Raw genomic sequence first — 25,546 nt, 5'->3', positions numbered from 1 at the left:
GTACAACTGGTGATTCTGGGGCCTGGGTCTTCTCTGCTGCCTTGTGCCTCTGTAGAGCCTCCAGTGCAGCACCTTGGAGGTGCAGAAGAAGAAAAAGCAGCTCCTCTGAAGATGTGGAGGTTCTGATTTGATGCATGTAAAGGCTCAAAGTTGGAGTCTTCAATGCTGTAGCAGAACTCTTCATCCAAAAGTTTTGTAGTGACTGTGGCTTCATTCTGTGCAACACTCTCATGGATCATTCTGGAGGATGGAAAGAGGAAGCTCTCTCCTCTGGAGAGGCTCTCAGCACCCCGGCAGGCAGTGGTTCCTCAGCCCTCCTTTCCACCCTGAGAGGGGATGGTGACCTCTCCTTTGGCCTGAATCAGTGCCAGTGCTCAGGAAAGGGGCCCACGTGAGTACAAGTTCCTTTGACTCTGCAGCCCCCCGTGGATGGAGCCGTGGGGCTGAGAACGTGCAGCGGCGTGGGGCTCTCATTTCCTCAGGGGAAAGACTGGTTTTGGTACAGCACCTTTCTGTCTGTGAGGGGGGAGAGAGAGTTAAGTATTTATTAACTCACTGATGTACTTTATTCCGAGCACAGCCGGAGCCTTGATTTTTGCCGTGCGCTTCCCTCCTGCCGCGGAACCGTTCGCGTGCGTTTCACTGACAGCCCCGCGTTCCTCCAGGGACTTTACAGCCAAACTGATGCAAACTCTTTCTTCTCAGGTGCCTCACGATCATCTGTCATCCAATGCAAGCCAGGAGGCAACTGCCCCAGCAGACACAGAGGCATGACTAGGCAGCTCTCCCCTCTATCTGTTGCTGAAGATTCTGCTGCTCCCATTCTTGAGCTGCAGAATCGAAGTCCCTCGGGAATCTGTCGGCACAGCAGAGTCGAGAGGCAGAGCAGATCAGGTAGGAACATTCCCAGCATGCCTGTGAGGGGCCTCTTTCCTCTGCCTTTTGAAGGATGGGGCAGAGCCCGAGCATGCTGACGCTGATTTACGGTGCTGAGAACAGCAAAGCCATGTGCAAGTCCTTCCCGTGCCTGGGTGCAAACTGGGGTTAGGAGGGAAGGAAGCAGGGATGGGAGGAAAAGGCCTGGGAGTCAGCAGGTACATGTTATGAGTAAGGTGTCTGAGGCACCATAAGGCACAGAAGATCTTGAAAGTTACTAATGTTAGCACACAGTTAGTTTTTACAAAGTGATTGTGTTTCCTCAGCTTCAGCCTGGCCACAGACCAGGACCTTTAAGAGCCAGCCCTGTTCCTTCTCAAAGGCAGTGACAACCTCAGCTCATGCCACGGATGGTCTGAAGAGCAGGAGCAACAGGTGGAAGGATATCTAGGGAAGACCATCACAGTTCAGATCATCGGTCAGCTGCACGTCAGGGCTCCCATCGGGAATGTGTCACCCCTGCAGAAGTTTAGCTCAAATGAACCTGTAGGTTTGCTGAACACTGATTTCTTCACCATAGTGCCCATCCATCCATCAGCAGCAGGGATAGGATGGGGACAATTACCACATGCAGCCACAGGCCTCTGAGTCTGCTGCTGTTGAGGAGGAGAGATTTTACGCGAGTGAAATAATGCAACTGTCCAATCGCTGTGGAAGGAGTGATTTAATTGTCCAAGTTCTTTGGAAAACTCTGTAGATACTGTGGGAAAAAAAGGGGAGGAAGAACAGGTTGGATCTGCCTTGCACACTGGAATTGGGGAAGATGAACCTTCCTCTTGCCACTTCACTGCTGATGGCAGAAAGAGTCGGCCTTTTTCCTCTTGTGTGGGAAACGGAGGGATCTCATACTCCAGGAGTACTCTCTTCATGGAAAAGTCTCAGAAAAGTATTGGAGGTGATTATTGCTGCAAGGAGAGGATGATGCAGCATCCTGCAGTAAAGATCATAGCTAAGAGACCAGAAAAATCAATCTCATCTTTGCAGATATCAGGCTGAAATAACCGTGTCTGCTGGCACTGGGGTACCTCCAAAATCAGAATCCATCTTCTCTGAGAAAGGACTTTGGACCACTTGTTTAGGCCTTGACACTATAATCTTCTAAACATTTATTTTGCATTTATTAATTTCCCTTTTTATCCTCATCTTCCCTTCCTCATCAGTGAAGTCAAAGTAGGACTGACCCAACAGGTAGGTAAACAAATATAAAGAATACTGTTTTTTAGGACGTAGTTGCCAAATAGTCAAAAGAGTTCAGATGAAAAGCTGTAGGTTTTGATTTTCCACATCTGACTCTTCTGAAAAACGGAAGCAAAAGGCTTTTCTGTGGCCATCTTGTCACAGAGACATCACAAGTAGAATTATACTAAGGACCAATGCAGGGGTATTTCTGCTCCCTGCCTTTCACACAGTTTGCTGTGGGCCAGTGCCATCTCCTCGTGTCCCCTGCAGTGTGATCTTTATTCTTACCTGCCATTTCATCCCTTCTGAATGCTCAGCTTGTTTCCGTGCTCTTGCCAGGGTAAGTCTCTTGGTTTGCTTCAGTTTGATCGAAATGCAGACACTGAGGATGTCTGCTACCCTGCTAATTGCAAAATGCTGTTCTGCCAACCACTGGGGCTGATCAGTTTGTTTGCTCCTCATTATCACATCATTTGGTGTCTGAACACAAGTTCCAATTCCTAGCTTACTCCAAGCCCCAGCTTCATGACTTGGAAATCCTCAAACCTCTGTATTATGAATTGTGTGCTTCCTCACCTCGTGTCTTTGAGTTCAAGCCCTGTAGTTATTTTTAAAGATATTTCTTATCTTTTCCTTTTGATTCTTTGGCCAACAGTTGGTGTGTACATCCCATGGATTTTGAAAGCAGCTGTCGAACTTCCATAGCACTTTGGCCAGGGATCAATCTCAATTTTACTTAAATTAAATGCAAATATCCAGTCTAGAGAGAGATAAGTGTCTTCAGTGGGCTTAGATATTTATATGTGAGGATGGAATCAGCTACCCTCTCACCATGCCTTTCCACTGTCATTAAATATCCAGGGCTCCTAGACAACATGTTTAGCCTGAATAAGCAATTATTTGCCAACTCCATCACATGGGATGAATCCCACCCCGTAAGCACTTACAGAAACTCCCCACTGTACATTTAATCAGCCCATAACTTACACAGGTCTTTCAATCCAAGGCAGGTCTCCTGCAACAAATGTGTGTTTCTGTGCCTTTCCCTGGCACTCAGATGTGGGGCTGGAGAACCCAAGTCAAGTGCTAATGGTGGTGTCATGTGTGGGAACGGCAATTACGTCGTTATTTGGTAATTGAAAAATAGAAAGCACAGATAGAAGTGCTTTATTTTTCTATCATTATGTGATTATTTGAACTGTTAGCTGAAGGAGGACTAATTGTGTGGTAGTTTTGCTTAGCAGGAAGTCCTGCAAGTGGATGTTACATAATATATTCTTTCTAAGCCATTCTAACTTGCAAATAAACCGTAATTTACCTTTTAATGGAACATGTCAGTCATAATTAGTACCATAAAAATATCTATTTTCCCTCAGCAGCCAAAGAGAATGCTAAAAGGATGTTTTACCTTTTCAGACCCGTGGCTGGTTATCCTCTGCATGTTTTTAATAAACCTGTAATTTTATTTAAATCCTTGATTCACCACTAAACAATGGAGCCATCAAACAGGGATTATTTTTAGGGGGAAAAAACACATCACACAATTACAACTACAAAAAAAGCCCCATGTCCTGGTTAGGAGAATTCTTGATTACAAATGCGCTCCCTGCTATGATGAATCTTTTTTTAGATGTAATGTTGGCCTAAAATAATAACTTGGAACCCCAGTCTGACATTTCTCTGTGGCTGTAGCAGAAACATTCATATAAAAGGAGAGTAAACCTGAGTCTGAAAGGATACCTCTGTCACATATAAGTTGAATACAGGAGAGTGTATGTCCTCACATAGCTCCTTTTAAAATCATATTATTTCTTATCTATACCACATCAGGTGTTGATGTGAGTGCTAATTGATAAAAAAGTTAAGAATAGCTTCAGGTCATGGTTTTTAAAAGATTTTTTCCTGTTTCTTCCATCAAACTGATGTGATTGGGGGAAAAAAATGGAGCTCAGTGGTGCCCTGTGAGCTCACAGGGCAACAGTGTTAGTGCTCCTTGTTGTTTCCAGATGGGATCTGGGAAATCAAAGCAGGGTTCATGGGTTGTACCTCTGGGAGATGTGTCTGGAGAGCAAGTCACCAGTCAGTGAGATTCAATTCTCTCCAGTTCTGGTTGGGAACTCTGCACTGGTCTGGAGGTTAGGTCTGAAAAGCAATGCACTAAAGTGGGAAATAACTTCTGGTTCCTCCTTGTTTATGTGTAGAGGTTTATTTTTAGGGATGTGCCAAGCTTCACTTTTGCCCAGTTTCCTTTTTTAGCTTCAAAAATTTAAGTGCACTAACTTGACTGCAAAAAGCCCTTCTACACCTGCATATATAAAACCACCAAATTGTTTCCTTTCCTCCCTCTCTGCTTGCAAATAAAAAAGTGATTCTGGAGTAAAAATTTCGAATGATAAGGATTTGTTCCTGGCTTCAGAAGTGCAGGCTCAGAAGAGCTTTTTTGTTGCACACATGCACAGCAATTGTCTTCATAATGTTGTTGGCTCCAAGAGGTGTATTTTTATTTTGGAGGTTTGCTGACAGAGGGAAAGAAGGGCTGATAAATCAAATAGTGAAAACAGCTTAATTGTGACACTTTTACCTCAGGCTTCAGTGTTGTGTTCACGATTTGCTCCTGCCTCCTTGAAGTAACAGAAATGGTATTATTAAAGTATTTTGGTGCAGGATTTCAGTATTTATGGGACAGAGAGGAATTATAAGAAAAAGGCAAGGGATGATTTGCGACTGGGTTAGAAGGGGAGATTTTGCCAAGAATTGTTTTGAGTGCATTCATTGTATGTGCAACTCTTTTCCTACACTTTTTTTTTTTTTTCCTTTTCTTTTCAGGAGAAGAAGGAACACAAACGCACACGGAGAGCAGCAGCCAAGAAGCTGAAGGACAGACACGATGCCAGTCTTGCACCTCCACGTTTCTCAAGCTTATCTGGAGATTCCTGATCATTTTGTCCGTCTCCTCCTCCTGGGTCGGGACCACGCAGTTTGTCAAAATCACGTTTGAGACCTTTGACTGTCCTTTTTTCATGACTTGGTTCTCAACAAACTGGAACATTATGATTTTCCCCATTTATTATTCTGGGCACCTTGCAACTGCGCAGGAAAAGCAGTCTCCGATCAAAAAATTCAGGTAGGCTCTGCCGTGGCCATGTCCCTTTCAACAGCCTGATTCCTGGGGGCTGAGGTCACTGCTCCCTCTGCTCAGTTCGACCCCTGGTGTCAGAAGGCAGAGTAAAGGTCGTGCTGCAGAAAACCTCATTCATTAATAGCTCCCAGAAGGCTGACAGATGAGTGATACACGCTGAATAAATGGTTATTCGATGGCTAAAGAGGTTTTTTAATGAGTTGGGAAGGTCAATAATTTGCTTATAATACTGCTGTTATATTAACTAATGTCTCCATATTTTGTGTTCTTGTCTGGATCAGGCCGTTAATTAATCTGTTCTGGCCCACTGATGATAGAACAGTAGTGTCAAGTGCAACCAAACCAACTCATAGTTGAGAAGAGAGATGGTCAGAGCTGAGGAGATGGTTTCCACGTGGAAGACCATGGCTTGCTCTGTATCCTCAGCAAGTATAGCAGGGTAAAAATTGTCCTCTCCTCCTGCTGGATCACAGTATGGAGGAAGAGCATCCAGGTAGCCTTCTCTGCTCTCTTTCATGTGGGGCAAGAGGTAAAGCAGGTTGCAGACTCTTGGTTTCCTCCCCCTGTAGCTCTGAGGGATAAGATAGCATAGCTGAGTGCCTGTCATCCTGAGGAAATGATGTGGAGACTTTATTCCATCTTCTGTCAGGCTCCACGTGAAAATACCTCTTCCTCTGTGTTGTGAGTCAGGGGAAGACATCCCTCTGACTCCAGCCTTTCCTTATGCCACATGGATGCATGCTCTGATCCTCAAGTACCAAGGAGTCCACAGTATTAACTCTCAACATCAGGCTCCAGGAGTGGAAACTTATAAATCCCTCTTCAGAAACTCCTGGGAAATCACAGAAATACAAAGTTAGGGGGGGACCCAAAGAAACCATCCAGTCCAACCAGCAAGTACTGCAGCAGGACAGAGCTGGCTGAGCTTCACCAGCTCTTAAGAAAACCACATCTAATCTGTCTTCAGGGCTTGGAAGTACCATCACATTCTGGGACAATTAATTTCACGCTTCCTCCTCCACTTCCATTGTTCTGCTGATCTGACAGTGACGCAGGAGCTGCTTTAAAGAAGGGAACAAAACTCAGCTTGCCAGGAGATAACACACCTTGCCCGTGGATTTCTCCATGGAGGGAAGAAATCCACAGGGTAGTTTTGAGCTGGGACCTGATTCTGTTACTCCAGTGCAGATATTTGCTTTGAAAACGACCTTAGTGACTTGAGCAGAATTGTCTGTCCCACCAGGTGTTCATCAGAGTGTGGCTCATCCCTGGCTCCTGCTGTCACTGAGCACACAGGGAATTCAATTTGTGACTGTCAGAGTGGAGCGTGGCAGGGCCAAATTCTTCCCTCAGCTGCTTTGGCCAAGATCTGGGGTGTAACTTAGCCCTGAATTATCATTTCTGTCAAATCAGCGTGGCTGAAATCGAGCAGTTGCACTTAATTAAGTGCTTCCCTGCAAACCCCAGTGCCTTGTACATTAATGATGCCTTCATTCAGGTTTTTGCTGGAGTGTTTGTGAGAACGTTAACAGTGTCAGCTTGGCTTCTGGGCATGGGGTAAAGTAATAACAATTGCACAGCAGATAAGGAAGAAAGTGAGAATAAACATCCCTGCAGATAGATCCTCTGCGGTTGGCTGGTGGATTACATCTCTTTTAGAGCAAAAATTTTGGGCATAATATTTGAGGCAATGCATAAAGAGACTGTGCTTAAATAATTGATACATTTCCCCAGCTGTTAGGAATTCAGCTTTTTTAAAGGTGAAATACTTACATGCCCAGAGGAATTTCTGCACACACAGAGGTGTGCAGTAGGTCTGTGAATGTGTGGAATCAGGAGACCAGTAGAGATGATGGGCATCTTCCCAGGGTATTTCTTGTTCCAGATATATCAGGAAATCATATCCCAGGGAGGAATTAGCTGCTGGCAAATAATGATTTTATCATGGAGACCAACTGCTTGGACTGAGCCATGTTACAACTTGATTACCCAAACTTTTTTCAGTTTGGATATGGGATAGACATCTGTTCAGGATGAACTCTTGATATTTTGATGGCTTAAATGATTAAAAAGCAACATTTGTAGTTTTTGAATTCAGAGACTTGTAGGCAGATTTAATTTGGAAAGAATTTTTGGAGGCCATTTGACCCAACCTTCCACCCAGAACAGGGGTACTTTCAAAGGTACAGCAATTGTTTTATATTTGCTTGGTTTGCATTCTTGGTGTTGCTCCTGTTACAAGACTTTTAAGATTTCTTGTTGCTTCATTTGCTTGTTTTGTTCCTGTGGATCAGCTAATTCCTGTCAGTAACCCACTCCTGCAGCCATTCCAGGCTTGCCTCAGAGCCCAGAGGTGATTTATCACTGTGTTTCTGGAGGCTGTAGCTACTCTCTAGGAGCTTTAAAGACATATGACATCTTGTCCAGCAGATATTCCCAGTGGATCTGAGCAAACAGTGTCTATGATATCTTGGCAGACGCCGGTGATCATGTGAGTGACTTGCAGAGTGCTGCCCCAGGCCAGCAAAGCTGTAAAGAGCCACTGCTCTTTTCATAAATCCCGCTTGGAAGGACAGGGGTCCCAACCTCCAACTTTAGATTGGCTTCCTGAAAAGTTTAGACCACTCAGTGCCCAAAGGAGCTACAAGAGAGGTGGACTTTTGACAAGGGAGTGGAGGGGGAATGGCTTCAGACTGACAGAGGACAGGCTTAGATTGGATATTGAAAAGAAATTCTTGGTTGTGAGGGTGGGGAGGCCCTGGCACAGGTTGCCCAGAGAAGCTGTGGATGTCCCATCCCTGGAAATGTTCAAGGCAGATTGGATGGGGCTTGGAGAAACCTGGGTTAGTGGAAGGTGTCCCTGCCCGTGGCAGGGGGTCAGAATGAGATGGCCTTAAAGGTCCCTTCCAACCCAAACCATTCTGGGATTCTGTTATTGTAACATTTGAGATTATAAATTCTGTGTTCCTTACCTTTCACACTTTACCTCAGAAGTTCAATACTGTGGTCTTAGAAAGTAACTCAGAGTTATGAGCCCCCTGCTGCATTTTGATGAAGTATCTTGGTTGTCTTGAGGCAGAAGACACAGCTCTTGGTACCCCCTCAGTATTGTAAATAAAAGGCATGTCCCACATAAAGAGCTTGAAACTTCCATTGCTGGTGGATAAAATGAGCTGAAGCTCAGGAAGCACAGCAGTAGGACATCTAACCCTGCCACGATTTGCCCCAGCAGAAATCACTGCAGAGACTTGACTTAAGATCCTACTAGAGTTGTGATTTTAACAAAAGATGGGTGATATTTTCAATGTCAATACATTTTGCCTGCCCATCTGCTGAGTGGTCTTCTCAAGGACAGACACTGTGACGTTCAGCAGCTTCCTGCCAGGATCCATCCATGGTGTAACAGTTGAGGTCAGTGCCACAGGCACAGCCTTAAGACACGGGCCAACTTCCTCAGCCACTTAGAGAGTAACACTGCAAATCCAGGCCTTCACTGCAAGGGGCTTTTCAGAGGAGAGATGAGGACCTCTGATGCTTGAAGCTGCTCCAACCCTGAATGTCTCAAAAGGAAGACTTTCAACACAAAACTGGGCTTCCCATGGACCATTCCTGCAGGAGACAGCATTCCTGTGGTGCTGACCCCTGAGCCGGGCACTGCTGATGTGAGGGCTTCACGCAGAATTCCCTTCCCTTTTGCTCCAGCTCTTGACCAGACCAGTACAGCTGTTCATGCTCTTTCCTCACGTTCAGATTCTGCCAGTCCTGGAAAACAATCGACCTGTGTGCTTAACGACACTCTGCTTGGTGCCTGTCTCCTGCAAGGGAGCTGGGAGGTGTTTTATTGCTGCAGATGCCATCGTTTAGATAAGAAGGGCCAAATGACTTGTGCTCACAGAAGGTGCCGTGGTGCTGCCCTAACTGTCACTGCAGGCCTTGCCAGGTTCCAACCCCGGTGATGTAATTCCACTCACCGTATTCCCATCACCCCAGGTCTTGCCTGTTGGCTCTGTTTTTTTTCCTGTGAGGTGTCTGAAACCAGCTGCTGGACTTCACTCCAGAGGCTGCTGCGTGGCAAGGGGTGAACAAACCAGTTCCTGTGCAGGGGTTGGCATCAGAATGACTAAGAGGCCACACAAGCTATTTAGGGGGTGCCAGAGGCAAAGCTACACGGCTGCCTGAGGGGCTGTAATTCCTGAGAGCATGGCACGCTGCCCAGAGCCCATGGCTCAGGGCTGCCTGCAAATAAAAAGAGCTATTTACGTGAGAGGGCAGGTTTTAAATAGACTCCTTGTGCATTTGGAAATAGTTTGTGTCACAGTTTCAGGGTCAGCTGTCCTTAGACGTGTCTGTCTGTGCCTTTAAGTCAGCAGCCTGCAGATATTACCAGTGTGTGGGGAGGGGGGGTCCTGGGAGCCCCCTCTCCTCAGCCTGGGGTTTTAATCACTGGCATGTCTGATGACTCCTGCAAGTTTAATTTTAGTTGCATGTCACAGAGGCTGAGTTAACCACTGAGCACCCAGCCCTCACATAGCCCCAGGCAATCTGCTGGAGCCATGACTGGGAAAATAAAGTATTCTCCCTGTCTCCTTGTTGCCTGAGCATTATTCATGGAGCTCTCCTGGGCACAGAGGTGAATTCATCAAGTCTCTGTCTTGTCTAGCAGGACCCTGTCACAGTCTTTGCTGTATTTTCTTAATTGAGAGTTGAGGAACCACTGGTCCCTGTTTTGTCTGGTCACTGTGCACTGCTGTGTGTGAGGGAGGCTCCTCCATCTGCTTAAGCAGCCCATTGCCTGGGGCCTGTGAAGCACTTCCAGATTTTTTTTCCTAGCTGTGAATCTTTGCTCATCCCTCCCACTGCTCCTGGGAACTCAGAGATAAGTGCCATTGCCTGGGCAGCCACAACTGCCTCTCCCAAATCCTTGACCAACCCAGAATAACAACCACTGAACCTTCCTCCTTCGAGGATTCCCACTGTTGGGGCATTCTGTACTCCATCTTCATGGCTCTGCTCTGGCTTTGTCTGTGTGCAGGACAACAAAAACCTCACCCAGTTTGGCACTTGGGTACCTGACAGTGCCCTGCATCACTGTGGGCAGCCCAGGCACCTTTTCTCCCGTGTTTTAACACAGCACAATCTTGTTTCCTCTAAGATCCTGGCAGCTTCTGAGGCAGGTTGGATTTACAACCATGTAATGATCCAACTGTGCACCAGAACCAATGGCAGAATTCCCACTGGGCTGGAGAGAGCAGTTTCCACACTGGGCTGTAGGTCACAACACAGAGCTCTTCTTGCCAGGAGATGGACCATCCTGGCTCTGATGTCATGTGGTGGTGACACAGCCATGGTCCCTCCACCTGTCTTGAGGTGAGATGCAGCTTAAGCCCAAAATCACCCTCTGCAACCACCTAAGTCCCCAAGGGAAGCATTTTTTTAAACATAAACTACTATATCTGCATGTCAAGGAACACTGAAGTGCTGCCAGTGAGTCCATTCCCACACAGGGGAACTCATCACCTTTAACTTCTGTTCAAATCAGCGATACAAAAGCCTGCAGTCAAATTAAACATTAATTTATTCCCTTCACCGAGTATTTGCTTTGCATTTCAGATAAATGATACACACCACTGGCTGTTTTTTGGTTTTTTGGTGTTTTTTTTCCCTATTTGAAATGTTTTTATCTTGATCTTTGGGGAACAGATTAATTTCTGAGAGCATCCAGGTCAACTAGAGTGAAGGAGATAATTAGCAGATCTGCCTACTTGAGTGTTAACTTGTTGGACACCTTGGCACAGAGTTTGAGAATGGAATTTATTATTACCAGAAATGACTGCTTTTTACCCCAGGTTGTCTCAGTGGCAGCAGGGAATGAATGGTTATGAAGTAGAATCATAGAATCATTCAGGTTAAGATGTAGCTGATCCCTTTTATTACATAGATATTATTATTCTACTTCCCTCAAAACAAGACTGATAGTTTCCATTCTTAATAGTAAAAAAAAAAAAAATCCCAACTAAATAGTTAAAAAATTCCCAAGAATTACTAAAAATGGTTAATGCATCCTGAAAACTGTTTTGTCTTCCAGAGCAGGATAAATATCTCACACACACAAATAACAAGTGTTTTTGACTTCACATTGCAGTGCGATCTTTGAATTTACTGATTAGGTTCCACGTGATGAGTGTTTTAGCAATCTTCCAAACACAGCCATGTTTGGCTGTGAACATTTTGGAGCCTCGAGGCCCAATGGCATTTAGGTCAGTCCCCTCACATCCTGCAGGTTGGTGGTGCCTTGCCTCCCATGTCCAGAAAGGGAAGCGTACTGGGAATATCTTCAGGAATACCTTTAGCCAAGAATGCAGACAGTGGTGGTGCTAAAAAAGTCCTTCCCAGTTTGGGAAAGGTAAAGATATTTCAGGAGGGGTGTGGGTCAGGTTACGTCCAGCATGGGGGCTTGGAGCAACCTGGTCTAGTGGAAGGTGCCCCTGCCCACGGCAATGGGATTGGAACTAAATGGTCTTTAAGGTCCCTTCCAACCCAAACCATTCCAGGATTCCATGTGCCCTTAATCTGTCTGCATGCTGGAGTCCTCAGTCTGCCCTCAGCCCACAAGGTGCCACTTTGCACAGGACAGCTGTCCCCAAAAACATTGTCTGCTGAGCTGACCCTTCACTTCCTTGAAATCCTAAGAAGCAAAGAGCTCATTGGAGCTGTGTCTGAAACAGTGTCTGGGAAACTAGAGATTTTGTTTGCAATTTGATCCACAAGGAAATGTCTCTTAGCAAGCACAACTTTTCACTGTATAATAAAATAAAGGTATTAAATACCCTTCCCTCCCTTTTCTTTCCTTCTTTCCTGTTTACCTGGCTCAGTCCCACTGCCTGGTGTCTCATTTCTCCACCATGGTGATTTGTCTGTCAGTATTTTTGAGTATATTTAAACAATTCTTAAAGCTTACTTGGCCATAGGTGAGAATATATTTCAATAAGAATAAAAACAGAGTTTGGAGCACTGCAAGAAAAAACTGGCAAGCTACAGAGAGAAAAAAAAAAAAAAAAAAAGGTGATTATAGTCCCTGTGCTCATGGCCTGGAAGGCAGAGTCTGGGAACTGTCAGAGCATTATAGATAAGCTTCATTTCTGTGTGTGAGTCCCTGGGATTATTGTTGCTCAGAGTGTGATTATTCCAGGTAAGTTACTCCTTTTCTATTTGCGAAATTGCTGTTTTAAGACGGTTGCGGGTTATTTTCTCTCTTCGAATTAAATAATGGATTCTCTCGGGTGCACGGAGTTGGGTAGGAAAAGCACTTAATTGAACACGATAAAAGTCTAATGAATGTTTGTTGTGCTGGCGTGAACGCTCGGGAAGAATCCTGGCTGAGACTGAAACTCTTTTCTTTTCGTAGGGAATGCAGTCGGATTTTTGGTGAAGATGGTCTGACGCTGAAACTCTTTCTTAAAAGGACTGCTCCCTTTTCTATTCTGTGGACTTTGACTAACTACCTGTATTTACTGGCTTTAAAGAAGCTGACAGCCACAGACGTCTCTGCCCTGTTCTGTTGTAACAAAGCTTTTGTCTTCTTGCTTTCTTGGATTGTGCTGAAAGACAGGTTCATGGGAGCAAGGGTAATGATGTGCCTCGTTTTCCACTCTCTCTTGTTTTCATAAAATTGCACTTAAATCCATAAGCCCTTTGGGGCTGCCACAGCACTGCTGCATTATGGTATAGATACGCCACGAAACCATTTCTCATTTTATTTTATTATGGAGATCAGTTAGAGATCTCAGACTCCAGAGGTGGGAAATTTCAAGAAGCTATTACAGCTAAAGTGTGTAATGTGATGAATTAAAATAGAAGGACTTCAGTTTCACATAAACCCCATTCTGCCTTGGCTTACAGTGCTGAAGTTTAGTTAGTTTTATTTTAAGCTTAGTGATGAATGCTTAGGTTCCAACCAAAGCAGTTTTATTCCTTGTTTGGCTAGGCAGCTGTTTTCACTGTCTTACCTATTTTTTTTATGCTACCCTATTACTTTTTACACACTCATATCCACGTGCATGTGCCAAAATTGGTTTAAAAGGAGCACAACTGCTTTGTGTGAAGTTGTATTTTGCACTAAAGTGTTACAGGACTCACTGGCAGTAATATGGACCCTGCAAAACCTGGGAAAAAAAAAAGAACTCAAAATGATCTGTGCCTGGATCTGGGGAACGAAATGTGTTCCCTGTAATTTTGCCCACATTAATCTCCTCACATGCAGTAATTTAAACATTGGCTAAGGAGTAATGAGGATTTCTGACAATTCTGCTGATACAGATTCCGCCTCTGAAATGGCTCGAGGCCTGATGATTCTGAGTGAACTATCAGGAGCCTTGAACTTCATTAGGGACTGTTTGTGGCCAGGTGTGATGCCTGTGATCAGAAGATGCCACCAGCAGTTGGATTTGAGTTCCACGGAAAGCCTGATGGATCAGGACCTCATCTAAGTAACCTCTTCAAAAAAAATGAGCACAGCAGCTGGTTTTTTTTTAAGAATAGTGTGATAGAAGGGTTCAGAAATGAAAGGAAAAGGCATTCTGGTGTACAGGCATCTCATGTGGCTCTCAGAGCAGCCACCAGCACACTGGGCAGAGCACTGTGCTTGCCAAGTTGAGGAGGTGAACCCGTGTTTCACCCTCAACCACGCTGCCCTTGAAGGTAAGGAGATGGACATTTAACCTTGCAGTGCTAAAGCCAGACACTTGTTTCATACAGAACTTAAAATACAGAAGCATAAAAAGATGAATGTAACCTCCCCTCAGACCACTGATGGCTAACTCAAAGAATAAGCAGGGTTTAAAATCCTCGGTGCTTCTCTACAGAAATAACAGGAATGGTAACTTCCCTCCTATGCCCCTTGGTCATAGGTTCCAGCTGAAAAAAATTGGAAATTTTGTACCTTTTTGAGGCAGTTTTTGTCTCAACATCTTCCTAGAAGAGCAAGCAGAGCTCTTGTGTTTTCTTAACCTTCCCTCTTAAAGAAACCTAGAAATAAAAGCTATTTTCTGTTATTGCTTATTTTTCACCGCCTAAAAAGGGTTGCTATAATTATGCATTAGTATTAATGCTCTAACACACCTTGAGGTTTACACAAGAAAATCCCACCAGGAAAAGTGAGCAGCAAATTCTGCACAGAAAAGAAACTGGGCTTTGCTGCTAAGTGGCAGATTCTGGATACCCATTGCTGCAAAGGTAAATCACAGCATTTTGGCAGCAGCTCTCCTGCCAGAGTAACACTTAATGATGTTAATAACCACACAAGAGAGTGTTTGAGAGCTAAAATACGACAAAGCAGCACAGCCCCAGCCTTTTGTGCTTTGAATGCCCTTTCTGCTCTCACCCGCAGCCTCTCAGAGCAAGGGTAATTGAATTATTTGGGCAGTAAGGAGACAGAAAGAAATAAGGGCTTAATCGTATACTCTGAGCCATTTTTTTGTAGAGGCACTCAGCACCCAGGAGCTCAGCCAGCTTTTCAAAGGAACTCGGCTCCTACCAACTCTCCCAGAGCTTCGGAGCCGTCGGGCACGTCTGCGTCTCACCCGAGACCACTTTCATCTGCCTGAAAGAGAACCAGCAGCCTCAGTGGCTCTGCAAGCAGATTCCCAGCTCCCTGCCCAGCTGGTGTGGCTGCAGGCAGTCCCCAGACTGCCCGTGGATGCCCACGGGCACGTGGATCTCTCCTATCCCGTGGCACACCTCTCCTGCACAGCTGGAGAGCAACCCCTGGCCAGGCCGGGGGGGCTGGATTTTTAGATGTGCTGCCTAAAGACAAACCTGTCTTGATGGCCACCTTATGGTATGGCTTAATACCACCCGTGGGAGCCCTGAATAGCTGCAGAAAGGCTGCTCTGGCTGGGTTTGAGTTACCTGGAGCGTGTGTCCTGCAGTGAGAGCCGCGTCCCCTCAGTGGTGAAGTTGTAGCACTCAAACCTTGAGAGAGAAACACCAGCTGGAGAAAGACTGTTCAGCTGGGAAGGACAGATACAGCCATGATTGTACAGCCAATGGCCTCAAGGTGTGCCAGGGAAGGTTTAGGACTAATTTCTTCACAGAAAGGATGTTCAGGCATTTAACAGGGTACCCAGGAAAGTGAGGGAGTCACCATCCATAGAAGTGGTCAAAAAAACGTGTAGAGTGGTGCTTAGGGACATGGTTTAGTGGTGGACCATGTTAGGTTAAGGGTTGGACTCAATGAGGTCTTTTCCAACCTTACTGAGTCTCTGATTCTATTTACCTGTGAAAGTAGTGCAGGTGGAGCTCAGGTACCTTGAAGTACCTACAGCCCTGGGCAAGGACACACAGCACAGTCCCTGCCTGAGAAGTAATTTAAGCTGCAACCAGGAGATGAGTTCCTTTGTGAAGATGTTGGCCTGGACACCTATGAGATTTAGGGGCACTAACATTTCTACCTGTAGTCTCTACTCTAGGAGTTAATCTGTGCTTGGACACTTCTGAACATCTCTCACAGTTAATTGTATCCACGTTACACTGGGACTTTGGGAAGTCCCAACAGTTTTGGCTCAGAACGAGCACAAATATTTAAAAGACTTTGCATATTTGAGTAGTTCTTGGCCTGTGTTGCTTAGGTTTAGCCATATGCTTGTATGTTTGCATGTCTGAGCCCTTGGCTGGGTTTCATCTCTGAAGTGTAATCCGTGTTTATTAGGTAGATACAGAGAGACCTGGGCACATTTTTCTCCCTTGAAAATGTTGTGTTTCCCCTGGGGACAGGTTTCTTTCCTGTCCCTGAAGGTGTTCAAGGCCAGGTTGGATGGGGCTTGGAGCAACTTGGTCTAGTGAAAGGTGTCTCTGCCCATGGCAGGGGAATTGGAACTAGGTGATTTTTAAGGTCCCTTCCAACCCAAACCATTCTGTGATTCTATGATTCTTAACTACACCTCGTTTTCTGCTGAGCTCTACATGGGAAAAAAAAAAATGTTTCTGAGTAAAATGTTGGTTGGCCTTGCTCTCTTCCAGGAAAAAAAAGAGGGAAGCTAATTTCATTCTGTACCTAGGAGGGGCTTCAAAAGCAAGTTACTACGCTCCTCCGTTAATTAAAAGCTTTGTTTAACGAGCTGGCAGCTGCAACATCCATCTTTTCTTCCCTGTGGCCTTGCTGTCAGTGTGCAGCAGCACAGGATGTGCTCTCAGGTTTCTAAAGCAAACACCTGAGGGTTGCCAGGCAGAGGTCATCTCTGCTGATGCTGTGGTGGGTAACGTGCAGGAGGAGCTCTGAATGTGGAACTGAATGTTCTTGCTGTTTTCAGTGTCAGGTCTTATTTATGTAATGTCTCATGGGGTGGTTTTACCCCTTATGTGTCCATCACTTTAGTTGTTTCAGGAGAAATGAAAGGGAAAAAAGCGTTCTTGGCTTTTTAAATATTTTATTAAATTAGGAAACTGGCTCTCTAAATTTGGTGTAGTCAGACTGGGAAGGAGTTTTTTCTCAGTGGGAAGAATCTGCTATTGGGGGTGATGGATCTACTCATTTTCACTAATACAAGGAAAGAACTGAACGATGAGTGTTCTAAGAATTAGATCTTGATCCTTTCCCTTGGAAGGAGGGGTTAACTGCATTGGACTCTTCTGGTTTGCTTTGTGAGACACACTGCATGAAATATTCCAGCTGACAGCTGAAATGCTGCATCTGAGTTATGTGCAAGGGAAGATATTTAGTGCAGCCTGAGATGAATCCAGACAGGCAGTGGAGCAGGGAAAGGGGGGCTTCTGGAAACTGAGAGGAGACATCCATGGATGTCTGAGGGGTACTCGGTGTCATTCAGCATTGCTTCAATGTTGGGACTTCTGTGGAGTCTCCCAGGATGGCCTGACAGCTGGGATGTATTATCCTGGGAAGGACAAGAGGGAAATTGTCTTGGTCTCCTCTTGCGAAATTCTTTCCAGATCTCATCAAACCACTGAGAGACTGTGATAACACAAGTGACTCCAGTCCACATCATTAAGTTGGGGGACTTGGATTTCAGGTGCCATTTCATAGTGAATTTGGAAGTATCAGTGGTATCTTCAGGCTTAGGTGGCAGCTTTGCAGACCTGTATCTTGGAGCTTGGATGTTTTAAAGGGAAGTAAAGTGGAACGTAGACATGCAGTGTGGTTTTTCGCTGCCTTTGGCACAGCCAGTGCAATGCCAGTGAGGTACCTATGTGCCTTAGATACTGGTAAAATAGGAATAATGATGAGAGAGAAGTAATTTAAGCTGCAACCAGGAGATGAGTTCCTTTGTGAAGATGTTGGCCTGGACACCTATGAGATTTAGGGGCACTAACAGTTCTACCTGTAGTCTCTACTCTAGGAGTTGATTCTGGGTTTCCCATTGTCCCCCCCCATGTATGGACACCTTAACCTGGGTTAGATGTTTGTCCCTGCCCTGTGTGTCCCCTGAATCGTGGGACTGACTGGCTCTGTTGAAATTGCTTTGTGGGAGTTTTGTGTTCACTGCCTCAGGCTGGCCCACATGTGCTTGGTAGGACTATCAGTGTGTTTTCTGGGACTCTTGGTCAAACAATGAGCTCTGAAAGTCAGGCTTCTATGCAGAAGGGTATGTGATTGGATCAAGATGCCTTTAAAGTCCGTGGGCTGAAGTATGTGAAGCTTAGGTTTGTCTAGGACTTAAATGTCTTAAATGGAGTTCAGTGACGTTTTCCAAGAAGCAAGTGGCCATCTCCTTTTGCTGTTGGCTCATCCGTTTGGTCTTCAGTGTCTTTGAAATTCCCACTCCTTATTTATGTGCTGAGGGAAATTAGGTAGAGAGGGGGAGTTTTCCAAAGAATAAAGCATGTTGGGCTCCCTTTCACTTCCTTAAGGTCCTTGGAGTCACAACCTAGGATTTCAGATATGGTGTAGTTAATTATTCCTGTTCTTTTTCTTTGAAGCTCCTTAGATGCCCTGTCTGGGATTTCCAAATGAGGCCAGAAACCTAAGCACAAAGGTAAAGGCTTCATGGAGAAACTAGGTCATGTCTGTCCAAGAAAGCTGGCCAGAGCATCCTGGAAAAGCTCCCAGTGGTACCCTGGCATTCCACAAGACAGGAGTCATTCCCCTGGACTGCTGTCCAGAAAGTCTGGCCATCCAATGTTTGTATTTCAAGTTAAATTTGAGGTGTTGCTAAATATTTCTCTTGTTGCATAATAGAAACACAATGTCTTAGAAATTCTTGATCTTGGAGCCCTCTCTCCAAAGGGGGATGTTTAGCTGATAAAATATGTAATGATGGATGTTCTGTCGGTAGGTCCCAGGAGAATTTGGAATGCTGCAGATCCATATCACCACCAGTGCCCACACTTTCATTATGCTTTACATCTCTCCCATAATTTTCCCCATTTAAGGGAAAACAAGAAAGCTCCAAGTCAGAGAAAGTAGCGAGTGACACTCATGAGAACCCCACGCAGTGAGGATCTCCTCCCATGGGCTCTGAGCTTTACACTGCTTTGCTCTGTCTGTGCAGATAGTTGCAGCAATCATGGCAATCACAGGAATCGTGATGATGGCATATGCAGACGGTTTCCAGGGGGACTCAATCATTGGGGTGGCGTATGCTGTGGGATCAGCCTCCACATCTGCCTTGTATAAGGTAGGTCACAACTCTTTGTTTGGGTTCTTATATTCACTCCTGTCAGTTGTTAAAAATGCACAAGGACAAAGACAGTGGCTGTAAAATAAATGTTTTATTTCCTGCACCATTCGTGTTGTGACCAGGTGATGTCACCGTGCCAGGAAATCCACCATGAGGGTAATTAATTGTCACCTGCCAAATATTCAGGATGGCTTTGCTTTATGAGTCTTTAACGAAATCTTCAATTTTTGGAGTTTGTTGTAGTGGGATCAGAATTTGCCTCCCATCTTTCGAGTCTGCTCGTGTCACTAATGAATTTGTGCAGGAGAACTTTGCTCCCATGACTGTCATGAAGTCTAAACCCTTCCTCTCTCCTCTCCTTTGCAGGTTTTGTTCAAAATGTTCCTTGGAAGTGCAAACTTCGGGGAAGCAGCTCATTTTGTTTCTACCCTGGGCTTCTTCAATTTCATCTTCATCTCTGTCACCCCAATCATACTGTATTTTACAAAAGTGGAGTACTGGTACCCCTTCTCTGCTGTGCCCTGGGGTTACCTGTGTGGAGTAGCTGGCCTCTGGTTAGGTATGTGATAAAAAAATATTTTTCCAGTTCTTGTCTCCCCACCAATACAAAATTAGCCTCTGGAACAAACAATTTCCCCCTGCCTCCCTAAACATCAGAGTTCTCTCCACAGATTAACTCTGGTCCCAGTGCAAACTGGTTCTCCTTGAAAATGATTTATATTTTTCATTATTCTTAATGAAATAATACCAACAATTAATATATCATTAATAAATAAGATGTAAGTGATAATTACAATTAATAATTAATAGGGATAATAGTAGCAGGGAGTAAACATAAAGCATCCATACTAATGGTTCACTTTTTCATCCCTACCTTAGTCCCGTATGAATTCCCCTGTCACTGGCACAGCTTGGCTGCTCTAAATCCCATTTCAGAGGGCTGTGTGTCCTCAGTGTCCTCCTGGCACACTCTGTGGGGTGTTTGTGCACTGATAACCTGGATCCCCAGTGCTGGGGCACCTTTCTGTGGGTGCTGCAGGCTCTGGGCAGGGCTCACCCAGCCCTTCCTGCCTCTTCCTGAGCCACAGTTGCCATCCTCCAGCCAGCCACAGTTTCTGTTGGATTCAGCCCAGGGGCGTTTTAATTTCCAGCTATAACAACATCCTTTCCTTTAGTAAAGTCTCTGTTATTTCATAATTGAAGAGGTTTCTGTCTCCACTACATGTTTATTAAACGGAAGCAAAGAGAATGTCATTGCCTGGTGCGCAGCCCGTCCTGAGACGGGGTTGGGCTGACAGATGAGCTCTGTAAGTGTCCTGAACCATAATTTCAGCTCCTCTGTGAGCACCTAAGGGACAAAAAGCAGGGATAATTTATCACCCAGCAATCTACCCAAGTGTATAAACCAAGCCATGAGGGAGCAACCTCGTGGAGCAGGCAAGGAGGAGCAACCCTGTGCTGTTTTTATGTCAGGGACTCAGCAGCAGGACTGAGTGACCAGAAGAAAATTGTTGGAAGTTTTTGCAGCTTGCTTTTGACCTCCCAAGGAACTTGTAGCTGGCTGGGAATGCTGTCAAGTAAAAACAAAACAAAACAAAACAAAACAAAACAAAACCAAACCACAAAACCCCCACAAACAAACAAACAAACAAAACAAACACACACAAAAAAAAACAACTGTAAATTTAAGGTGTTGAATGTTTTTATTTCTGTCACGTTTCATTTTGCCTTGAAGATGGCAGCAATGCTGTGGTCTTGCTGCAGTCTGCTTAGTTTTCAGTTAACTTCATCAGCTGATTGTGTTTAGTGTCCCTTAGAGTACGAGTTCCTGCTGCTGCCACCTTTGGGGTGTGGTCCAGGTAGAGGGTGTGCAGCCTTTTGTCAGGGAAATGTCCCGCTGAGACAAGGACAACACAGCCTCAGCCAAGAGGGCAAACTGGGAATCACCATCCTTCTGGTAGGGGAACAAATGAAGGTTTCTGGCAGCAAAACCAGGTTGTTTGTATCTGATTAAAGCTTGGGAAAAGCCATGAAATATGAGTGTGATAACCTTGGCATTACAGTTTGTGAAAGGCCATCCAGCCCTTCCCATTACACCGTTCAGAACATCCCCTCATTTCACACTCACACATAAAAAGAACAAAATCGCTCACTTTGTGACAACTACATCATTGTGGTGTGGATAGTGATATCGCACTTGGAGGGTCAAGTGGAAGAGAAGTATCTCACTCTGGTGTTTTCCCCTGTAATCATGTATGATTTTCTCTGTTTTTCCCTAGCTTTCAATATCCTGGTTAACGTTGGGGTCGTGCTCACGTACCCCATCCTGATCTCCATCGGCACAGTGCTCAGCGTCCCTGGAAATGCAGGTACCACAGCTGGTGGTGGAAAAATGAGCCCACGGGCACACAGACAGCACAAGCAGTTTATTGCCCAAATTCCCAAAATCTATGGTCATCAGGGCAGGGTGTACATGTGGATATTTATTCCAGAGTCCTGTCTTGTTGAACAGCCTCTGTCTCTGCTCTTCCACACTCTCAGCCTCGCCTCTCCTGGGATTTGAGGGTGTTTCCAAAGAAACATCTGATTCTAGGGGGATGCAGGTCAGAGCTGCAGAACAGTCAGTACCTGTAGGAGACTGCCCAAGGGCTCAGGTGTCCTCTTGGTGCTGGTGGTGGATCTGGGAAGCACCGACTCCAGCTCTCTGACCCACTTGTCTCCCCATCCCTGGCCTGTGCAGCCCAAGGAAACATTCTGCTGATGCAAACTGTTGAAAATAAAGAGTTACCGTAAAGTGCCTTCCCTCTCAGAGCAGAAGTCATGGAATCATAGATTCAGTAAGGGTAGAAAAGACCTCCAAAATCTCCAAGGAGATTGGAGGTTGGACCTCCAAGTCCAACCTTCAACAAAATACCCCCATGGCCACCAAACCATGTAGTGAAGTGTCACGTCTACTCACTTTTGGAACACTTTCAGGGGTGGTGACTCCACCACTTCCCTGGGGAGCCTGTTCCAGTGCTTAACCACTCCTTCAACTAATAAATATTTCCTAATATCCATCCTGAGGCCATTTCCACTTGTTCTGTCATTTGTTACCCAAGAAAAGAGGCCAACACCCACTTGTCTACAACCTCCTGTCAGGGAGTTGTAGAGAGTGAGAAGGTTACCCCGACCCTCTTTTTCTGGAAATGTGGGTTAATTAGCATGTGAAGCGAGCAATCAATAACCAGTAGGAGATAGAATACTAATTAATAAAGAGAATTATGAAATTTACAGCCAATGAACATTAATTCCTTTGTTTGCTAGAAATGCATAAATTGTGTAAAAGTTTTGAGAGAGTGTATGCGTGTCTGGGGGAGTGACCCCACGAGCACCCCAATAATAATAGTAATAGATTATTATTAAAGCATATAAATGTATAGAAACAATAAGGTAATGAAGTAATGCCTGCCTTCCAATACTAAAAAAACAGCAACGGAGTTTGATTTATCCTGGTTCTGGTGACACATCCCAAGGCTGGTTTGATGTCTCTTGTTTTCTTCTCCGCAGCCGTGGATCTGGTGAAGCACAAAATGATCTTCAGCGTGGTGAGGCTGGGGGCCACCATCATCATCTGCATCGGGTTCCTGCTCATGCTGCTCCCCGAGGAATGGGATGAGATAACCCTGAGGTTCATCAACAGCCTGAAGGAGAAGAAGAGCGAGGATCACGCCGACGACATCACAGAGTCCAGCGTTCACACGAGGAGCAGGAGCAGAGCTAATGGGACAGTGTCTATACCACTGGCTTAGGGCTGGTGGACCTCCCCTGCACGCAGATGTATATTCTGTGAATATAGCTTAAATCCCCCTACCACCTGTATGCTTAAAAAAAAAAAAAATTGGCATTTAACCTGAGCAAGGGACGGACTGTAAGATAAGAGAAATACATCTATAATAAATGTTTACATTTATACACTTATCGAGGAACGGGTGTAAATAACTACAATAAAATGTTTTGTAGTAAAAAAAAAATAAGAAAAAGACCTTTCTGCTTGTGTCTCAGTGAAGTGGTGGGTTTGAAATGTGGATCGAGTTTACATCCTTTGTCTCCTTTTGGTGGCAAAAGGGGACCCATTCTAAAGGACACAAATCGTGGATATTTTCAGCTGCATCTCAGAATTGAACATCTAGACTTGCCTTCAATAAAGTGACCTTTCAGCAAGGTACTAGGCTTGAAAAACCACTTCAAACCTCTCCTGGCATTTTTGAAAAATCATTTATGAAAGACCCTGATGTTCTCGTCTATATTTGGAATTATTATCAAAAAATATCGGCAAAACACGAAGCCTCCATCCCAGACCAGGCTGAGCTGTGCCTCTTTCTAACACCACCTTTCCAGCACTGGTGCTGGGATTTGGATGCCTTTGGTAAAGCCAAAAATGGCTTTATTTATCTCTTTTTCTCCCCAAAAAAGCTGCACTCCCAGCTGCTCAACAAGCTTCTCAGGAGAGATGGAACACCCCAGTCCACCAGCGTCCCTGGGAAATGTCAGTTCCTATTTTCTAGGGCTTGAGGGTAAACTAATATTTTCTTAACTTCCACTGTTGAAAAGTCATTCAAAAGCCAAAACAAACCAAGCAACCTCTCAGTCCTTTCCTTAAGCCTGTTGCTGTGTAATGTAGGTTGGCTTAGCAGCTACAAGGAGATTTTTTGCTTGTGAGTTTGTTTGTTTTTTGTGTTTTGTGGTGTTTTTTTGTTTTGGTTTGTTTTGGTGTGTTTTTTTTTCTTTTTTTTTTTGTTTGTTTTGTGTGTGTGTGTGTGTTTAAATTGATAATATTTCTACCACTAAAAAAATAGTCATGTAAATAACAAAAGTACTTTATCTTACTCTTCCTTTTGAGTTTTTTTTTAATTTTTTATCCTTTAATGTTCATATCCAAACTGTTCCTTGCAACCAGCAGAGCTGACGAAATACTTGTGTATATTTAAAAAACCCACAGCTGGGCTCCTTTATCACATGGCTGCAGAATTAGGGCTGTAGAAACCAACCCAACCAACTGTTCCCCGTGAAGTGTAAGGTTTGGGTACACTTTTACAGCTCCTTGTCTGCTGCTTTTGAAAGGAGCTAGACATAGAAAAATATCCTAAAAAAGTGAAGCCTGTGGAACAGGAGATACTGCTGGGACAATACGGATGGGCTGAGAGCACACAGCATATGGCAGCTTGGACACCACCTCGGGTTGGTTTTGGAGTTGATGTATTCATTTACACTGCTAGATTAGGGGATGTGTTTCACTGAAATTTTAGCTCCTGCCAAACTGAACACATGGGGAAAACAAAACCTTCATTTAGTATGCACTGATGAGGACTTTTTGGCAAGCAGACTCATGGAAGCGTCTTCAGGCACAGGACTGGATCCTTCAAGGAACCTCACTGAGCAACAGAAGGGAAATCATGAAGTTCCATAGTTTAGTCAGCTTTTCCCTAACAGACATTTCATGGCCAGGGGCACAGCATGTTAAAAAGACTTTAATCCCAGCAAGGAAGGCTTTAGCAAAGGACCCCTGCCCAAGTGTATTTGCTGTTCATAAAATTGTGGGATTCCAGAAGGTTTTGGGTTGTAAGGGACCTTAAAGACCATCTCATTCCAGCCCCACTGCTGTGGTGGGGGGGGACACCTTCCACTAGACCAGGTTGCTCCAAGCCCCAGCCTTGCCTTGAACACTTCCAGGGATGGGGCAGCCACAGCTGCTCTTGGCAACCTGCTCCCAGGTGCTTTCCAGGGTGCTCATCCCACTCAGTGATGCCTTAAGACCCCTCATTCATCCACTGCCCAACCTCCAGGTTAAATTCCTCACTAAACACAGAAGGTGATGGTTTTCCCTGGACAGCAGGTCAGCCTTTCAGCTTGAGAAAACCCATAAAACCCAAGAACTCAGACAATAAATGGAGGCTCTTTGCCTGATGCTGATGATGATCTACCAGAGGAGCTTCAAACTGATAATCCCACCCATCAAGAGATGATCAGATGTAGTTACTCCGCCACCCTGGGCATCTCTGACGAGCCCTTCTACTGTCTCCAGCAATGTGAGGATTCATTCCTTGAGGAAAATGCCACTTCTGATCTGGCAGCTGCATTATCAGATCCTCCTTCACACCAGGGCCTGAATCCTTGCAAGGAAAACAAAATGTGGTGCAAATATCTCACCCCATGCCTGCCCTCACCAGGGTCAGTGTTATCCCAGCACTACAGGTATTCCCAGCCTGGACTGGGACAAGATGGACATCCCCTGGTAATACAATCCACAAGGAGCAGAGGGAGGAATAAGCCATGATTCTTGGCTTTACAGATGTGTAATAACGAGGTCTATTGGCCACAGCAGTTTGTAGCCAGTGAAATCATGCTGGATTATTTTCCTCTCTTTGCTGATCCCATTTGTTCATGCTCTCGCTGCCTAAACATGATGCAAGCAGGATAAACAACACCCTATTGGCATCATTAGGGTTCCTTCTGCTTTACTCACTGGAGATTTGGATGAAGTCCAGGCATTATTTTGGCAAAAATCCGCTCCAGCCGCTTTCCATCTCCTCCTTTGCTCATGGGTTTTTTTGGGATTTAAAACTCTTGTTTAAGGAGAAGCTTTAAGGCAGAGGCAATTCCCAGTTCGATGTTGGAGTGG

General features: G+C 45.0%; 1 protein-coding gene across 5 annotated transcripts in view; it reads left to right on the top strand.

Annotated features, from left to right (window-relative positions):
• SLC35F4 (solute carrier family 35 member F4) overlaps nucleotides 1-22,886 on the top strand; it is a 115,846-nt gene extending 92,960 nt beyond the window's left edge. For 2 of the 5 annotated variants that reach the window (XM_027901884.1, XM_027901885.1), the window contains exons 2-8: nucleotides 706-894; nucleotides 4,942-5,239; nucleotides 12,660-12,879; nucleotides 18,757-18,882; nucleotides 19,252-19,444; nucleotides 21,165-21,254; nucleotides 22,435-22,886. In XM_027901884.1, the coding sequence (XP_027757685.1) occupies nucleotides 706-894; nucleotides 4,942-5,239; nucleotides 12,660-12,879; nucleotides 18,757-18,882; nucleotides 19,252-19,444; nucleotides 21,165-21,254; nucleotides 22,435-22,676 (1,358 nt within the window). In that variant the 3' untranslated portion in view covers nucleotides 22,677-22,886. Of the gene's footprint in view, nucleotides 1-705; nucleotides 895-4,941; nucleotides 5,240-12,659; nucleotides 12,880-18,756; nucleotides 18,883-19,251; nucleotides 19,445-21,164; nucleotides 21,255-22,434 lie in introns of those variants that run through there. The other 3 variants (XM_027901886.1, XM_027901887.1, XM_027901889.1) reach the window with 2 other exon arrangements.
• Nucleotides 22,887-25,546: the final 2,660 nt, after the last annotated feature.

This window comes from Empidonax traillii, unplaced genomic scaffold (genome assembly GCF_003031625.1).
Source record: "Empidonax traillii isolate 1590-97213 ecotype Southwest subspecies unplaced genomic scaffold, ASM303162v1 scaffold818:size281096, whole genome shotgun sequence".
NCBI classification, from domain to species: Eukaryota; Metazoa; Chordata; class Aves; order Passeriformes; family Tyrannidae; genus Empidonax; species Empidonax traillii.
Note: the sequence above shows the minus strand (reverse complement) of the source record. Positions and strands in the feature narration are given on the sequence as shown.